Source organism: Hoplias malabaricus, unplaced genomic scaffold (assembly GCF_029633855.1).
Source record: "Hoplias malabaricus isolate fHopMal1 unplaced genomic scaffold, fHopMal1.hap1 scaffold_106, whole genome shotgun sequence".
Classification (NCBI taxonomy): Eukaryota; Metazoa; Chordata; class Actinopteri; order Characiformes; family Erythrinidae; genus Hoplias; species Hoplias malabaricus.
Window position 1 is genome coordinate 95,270 of NW_027101178.1, and position 6,776 is coordinate 102,045.

Here is a 6,776-nt window from a genome sequence, read left to right on the forward strand (position 1 = left end):
CTCTGTCTTTTAATAGCAAGTGAACCAGTGTGAGTGAGGAGAAAATTCTAGATGCTTCCTACAGTCACTCACAAGTATACTACACGCTGTTGTACAACAGATTTTGCTTGGTCCCGTATGCTGCACACTACAGAAGTTACAATTATCTTTAACAAAAGATGGTTCTTCAAGGATTCTTCAGTAAATACGATGGTTCTGTATAGAAAATCAAACACTTAAGGAACTACTTGCATGCTTGAAGGATTCTTTGCATCATGAAACAGTTTGTTTGATGGAAAATGTGTTGTATATGGTGCTATGTAGTACTTTTGTCTGGACATCTCTTTCACCATGCAAGAGTTCTTTAAGCATATAAAGCGTGTTCTGAGTGTTTGTATTTCTGTATAGAGCCATTGTCTTTACTGAAGAACCATTGGAGCTCAATGGAAAGTAGGAGAGGAGATATTTTATAGCAAGGGTTAGGAACCACTGGTATGTACTATGTATTTACGTGAACGTACACAGTAAAAGCAACCGAAAACCACTTCTGCTGCAGGTGCACAGTGCCTTTCGGCCTGGTGGTCCTCATCGCTGGCATCGTGGTGACGGCAGTCGCATACAGCTTCAATTCCCACGGCTCCACCATCTCGTACTTTGGCCTGGTGCTCTTGTCGGCCGGCCTAGGGCTGCTAGGCCTCAGTGCGGTCTGCTGGAAGGTCCGGCTGGAGAGGAAGAAGGAGAGAAGAAGGGAGAGCCAGACAGCGCTGGTGGCCAACCACAGGAGCATCCTCGCCTGAATCAGACGTTCAGGGACTCTTCGGAAAGACCCTTTTCTTCTTCTGTCTCTCCCAGCGTATACATAAGTGAGCGCGGGAAACTTCAGCTGGGGAAGCGTGCCTTCTTAACCTCTGACCTACACTAGGAAAACCTTGCTGTTAGTCACTTCTATTTACATGCCAGTCCTTCAGCTTCATCACAATGATGGCAGCTGCACAATGTGTGGGAAAAAAGAAGTGCTTTTGCTCTCGCCAAACCTGGAGAACGGTTGATGAACAAGCTCAACCTTTGACCTACATTTGGAAAATAACATGCTGCATGGCAGAAAATGTCTTCAGCCACAGCTGTAGTTAGTGGGCAAGGAAATAAGCCAACCTGGAGACTAGCACTAGCAAGGGCACGGTGCATCCCAAAGCCTGTTAACTGATTTACAATAAGAACACTACACACTACACTACAGTTGTGTGCACAAGCTTGTGAACCCCTGGCCAAATGATGTTTTGTTGATTTTCTAAGTGAAAACAATTTAGCACATATTCTACAATAAGAATTTTGAGGTACATGATTGCAGAGTTTGACATGTACCAAAATCCACAGATGCTTTATATAATCCCTTCTATAAAATAGTATAGTATTGGCATATAACCTATACACATCCTTCCAATTTTAAATCATCTCTAGATAACTTACACTACACAGTACTGTATACAGGAGGTCCTCGGGTTACGTCAGTCCCGAGTTACGATGTTTCGTGGTTACGACATATCTCCCATTTACTGTATAAAGCCTTGTTTCGACTGAAGTGGTTTTGCGTCCTAAACGTCGTAACGTGAACTTCGTGTGTGGTGAGCGCGGCGCGGCGGAAGAATACACGGTTACGCGGCTCGGAACCGAGGAGGATAGGTGTTAGGATAGGATAAGTGCTTACAGTATGTTATTTACGTACAGTATGTACGTATGTTCCGACTTACACCGAAAATCGGTTTACGACGCAACGTAGGAACGGATCAACGTCGTAAGTCGAGGACCCCCTGTTTATGCTAATGTCAGTTCATTGTTTCTTTTAGAATTTCAGCAGTGGCAGTAGCATCTCCCCTTCCCTCAATTTTTTACAAACTGGCTATTCTGGAGCTAAAAGATACAAGTTGTACAGGGCCCTGAGAGTAAGGTTAGCATAACTTGGAACCGAACAGAGCTTGGCAGGCCCTATTGTGCGTTAAGGTGCGTTGCCAGTTTTGAATGTTTGGATGCACCCGGTGTGCAACAGGCTTTACGTTACTCCGCGATCGTTATTTTCACCTGTAAAACATATCAAACGTAAGGTTTAGCCATTTTAATTAACCCTTCTGTCCCTGTATCTGTCGTTATAGATTAGTCATGACACTTCATAAAATTCTGAAGCAGAGGCATCAGCAATTTGCAAAATGAATACAGCAGATACACTTCAATTTTAAGTCTGTGCATGTTCAGTACGCACAGAAGTAGCAACCAAACAAGACTTGAGGCAAAAGCACGTGCTGGAAGGAGAACTGGGAGGGTATATTAGAGTCTGCTACACATCACGTAATTTGCATAGATATAGTGTAGTGCTCAGCACACTGCAAATTAGCTCTGGATTTGCCTAATTTTTGATAAATTGTACTAATATTTCTAATCCACAGATACGGAGGGCAGACTGTAAATAAGTAGTTATTTTGCATTAAAACGTGCAGAAATGTGTCCCCTGCAAAATATAAAGATAAAAATATATTTTGTTATTATATTAACACCCTTTATAATTATTGATTTCAGCTAATTTTAGGTGACCTTGTCGCAAAAAAAAAAAAAAACAGATTCAGTCGTGCACATACAGTTTGTATAATCTCAGTGAAGTTAAATTAAATGCTCTGACACTGGCTGATGTAAAGCCTCACAGTTTGTGGCTGTTGAACAGAGGAATAGTGATGGAGCACCATAAACGTGAGGAGTTAGAGTGGGGTACTAACAATCTAGCATCAGTACCTGACCTTATTAACGTTTTATTTTGGATGCTGCAGATGTCACAGAAATGCTTCCCAGAAGATTAGAAACTATTATTTTAGCAAAAGGGGGACAAACGCTATAATAACACGCTTTGTTTTAGAATAAAAGCTGGATGAACGTGTAGAAAATCAACAAAACGTAGATTGACCAAGGGCACCAAACTTTTGCAAACATCTGTGTACCTAAATACATGCCTGAAGCTGTACGCAGTGGGGGAAAACAAGACAGATGGCCTGTTTCTTTGGACACAAGCAAGACTGAGGGTCCTACAGCTTGTGCTCTGAGACGGAAACAGTAGTAGGACAGAAAACTGATCAATCTATGCTCCACCCGCAATTGTGTTTGTTTGTAGCTAGTTTTAAGAGGTCGGACGAGCTTTAGACAAGACGTAGCAGCTTGTTTTTTTTGAGTACGACAGATTTTCTGCAGTCTGACCGACAGAAAGCCACATGAAATCGGACATTCTGATAAAACAGTAATGATGTGTGAATCACTAAGATATGGTCCATTTATGGTGTAAAAGACATTTAAATTTGAATTTTACCAACTACTACTTGTCCAACTCCCAACACTTGCTACAGAAGAATGCATTTGTGGGTGGAGCATGGTCAGTTTAACAGTTTTTTTTGCCCTCAATCCCCTGACAGCAACATTATTTGGAGGAAAGGCCAGTGGGTGGACACACTGGCCGAGGCGCTGACGGATGCTAGAGCGTTTAGGGACTAGTTGAAGGGGGTGTGAGGGGTTAAGGAGGTGAGGAGGGTGTTTACTGGGGCTTTTGGAAATGCATGCAGTGGTTTCCAGATGTTCTGGAGAAGCCTGAATAAATGGCGGCGTCGCATGACGCTGACCTTAACATCCTCCACTGCAACGAAAAAAAAAACCTCTCTTAACTGACCAGCACGGCCTGGGCTTTGAAGAGAAGCAGTGGGATTTTTATTCCTTCCTTCCCTCCCTCCCTCTTTCTCTCTCTTGCTCTCTCCTGTCAAGCAGATTGCTTGCATCTGGCCAGCCGGGAAGAGAGCCAAAGAGAAAGTATCAGAATTAAGACGAATAACCGCTGTACAAACCCAGAGAGAGGAAGGGCCCCATTAATCCACTGCTGCTTCCTATTCTCTCTCTCTCCGTCAAATTAATGGAAAGAGATTTGGGCTGGATGCTGAAAGGAAATGGAAAAGGAGGGGAGAGAATAAAAGACAAAACAAAGAACAATGATTTAGGCGTCATTGTCCCAGCATCGTTCACGCAACCCTCCTTTGAAGTGGACGTCTCGCTTACGTCGGAAACTTCCGCCTCACGTGGAGACATGGTACTTGGATCGTATGAACGTATGATCATGTGTGGGCTTCGCTCTGGACAACCGAAGGACTTTGGACAGGTGTATTTATGTTTTTTGCTGCATTAACCACCACACTGACTTTCTACAATTCGGAGGGATAACCAAGTGACGCATGGCACAACTGCAGTGCCTTCTAGAGCAGTATTGTCTGGTAGGAGATGGAAGATTTGGCGATTTCTACTGCGTGGTACTATGCTTGACTCTACTTGGCTCTGCTCACTTTTTGGTGTCTGGTACCTGGTTCATTCCTACTAGAAAACTCCCCTTTGATGGTGATGTTGCAAAGCACAACAGTCTCTAATGGGAACCACATGCTCTGGAAACCACAACAATGGCAGCGTAACATTAATCGTTGTTTGCTCATCATAGGTTTTTTGTTTTTTGGGACTGAACACACCAATGCAGACAGATCAGTGTGGTTTTTAAAATTCCTTGTTGCACCGTCTTTCGTCAGAGACTGCTCCAAGGAATGTTTGGACCTCTTCAAAAGACCATTAACAGCTGCAGTTGTGAGTCGGATACAAACAAAATTAATTCAGCAGCAATGTGGAGACTGCAAACGCCTATTATGTACTGGATGTCTGCATTTCATAGAAATTGAATAGTCTTTCTGGCCAGTCAGCCCTCTACCAAGTTTGCATGTCACATTTAGTCCCTACTATGCTCATTTGGACACAGAAGGTACTAAAAAAGTACCCAGCTCCAGGTACCAACTTCGCCTAATGGACGAGTAGAGCCAAGCCGAGTAGAGCAGGTACCATGCAGTGGAAAAGCACAGTTATTAGTTATGGAAAGTGACTCTTTAAGAAGTAGTTTAAGAAATCAGATTTGCACCATTTTTCCATAACTTTCCCCAAATATGGTTGATCAGACAAACAGTGTTTGGTGCCCGAATTTTGCTTCGATACTTTTGAATTGGAGCTCTAAAGCTAACAAATAATGGAAGCCATTACCCCGCCATTCAGCACTGCAACCAACTCTGTTGCCCCATATATAGCCCAACTGCAAAGAGTAAAACACTGTTAGTGTGTCACTATGTTTTCTATCACTGTGTAAAATAGGCATGAGGCTTCCTTTATTGTTGGTGGCACTATTCTATATTTTATTCTTCATTTTGTTGTTCAAAAATGTAGTTGGTGACACACAACCTAAATAAACACAAGCTTCCAATACAAAATTAAAGAAGCAAACAGGCACCGAATATGACAAAGTTGACTGGCTACATCTGGGGTCAGGAGGAACTGTGCAAAAAGTTATTTTCATATTTTTAACTATTCCTTCAAATATAAAACAGTAAATAGTGAACTAATGGTATTATAATGCAATATTTGTTTTCGTTGCACTTCGCTGTATGATACAAACCTCGTCTGACTCAACAACGACAATACTTCTTAATCTTAAAAACGTTCCAGGACTTGATTATTTTCTGAGTAGCTGAACCTTATTTCATTTCAATATTGTCTCATATTTATCATGTGTATCCTGTGCTGTGTATCTGTGAAATGTGATGAGCTGTTGATAGACTTTTAATAAACCTTTATTAGTATTTTTGAGTACTAGATTGGGTGAACATTCTCACATGGTTTTAATCACCACAAAATAAAAATGTTAAGCAAGTCGAAGTAAACAAGCAGAGAGCACTTGCTACAAGATGTGCAAGAGGTAGTGTGGCTGTCGCACAGCTCCAGGGTCCTGGGGTTATATCTTCGAGCTGTACTCACTGTCTGCGAAGAGTTTGGTGTGTTTTCCCTTTGTCTGCGTGGGTTTCCTCCGGATGCTCCAGATTCCTCCCACAGAGGAGAACACACCACACTCCTCACAGACAGTCACCCGGAGGAAACCCACGCAGACACAGGGAGAACACACCACACTCCTCACAGACAGTCACCCGGAGGAAACCCACGCAGACACAGGGAGAACACACCACACTCCTCACAGACAGTCACCCGGAGGAAACCCACACGGACACAGGGAGAACACACCGCACTTCTCACAGACAGTCACCCGGAGGAAACCCACGCAGACACAGGGAGAACACACCACACTCCTCACAGACAGTCACCCGGAGGAAACCCTCGCAGACACAGGGAGAACACACCACACTCCTCACAGACAGTCACCCGGAGGAAACCCACGCAGACACAGGGAGAACACACCACACTCCTCACAGACAGTCACCCGGAGGAAACCCACACAGACACAGGGAGAACATGGTGTCTATTATGGCTAGGTCTTCAGTTCAAACCATAAATGTCAAAAACCAACACATATATGAAAGTAAAACAATGGAAAGTCATTATATGTCATATAACCAGTATACTACAGAGTTAAGATTCCTGGTCAAAAGCTTCATCTGCTTTCCATTTCTAACATCCGACTGAAATCTGACTCATATTTACAGAAAGTGATGTATCTAGAACTTCCAGAAAACCTAGACTGAGGTTTTTCCACGGTTCCACCCTTTATAAATAAAAACATGACTGCTTGACTCTACTGTCACTTCCCAATTATGTTAGTGGTTAATGTGACAAATTAGGCCTTTATTTCAACTTCCAGAGTCCTGGTACATGGCAGAGCTTTGCTGTATCTACCAAGATACCACATAGAAACCACTTTTGAAAGTCACAATGAATGAGAACTCAGAACAAATTTTAGTTTC

The 6,776-nt window shown here is 42.8% G+C and overlaps 1 protein-coding gene across 2 annotated transcripts in view; it reads left to right on the top strand.

Annotated features, from left to right (window-relative positions):
• The window catches only part of tmem100a (transmembrane protein 100a), a 7,910-nt gene extending 1,998 nt beyond the window's left edge, over positions 1–5,912 (top strand). For both annotated transcript variants that reach the window (XM_066659314.1, XM_066659313.1), the window contains exon 3: positions 536–5,912. In XM_066659314.1, the coding sequence (XP_066515411.1) occupies positions 536–776 (241 nt within the window). In that variant the 3' untranslated portion in view covers positions 777–5,912. The remainder of the gene's footprint in view (positions 1–535) is intronic.
• Positions 5,913–6,776: the final 864 nt, after the last annotated feature.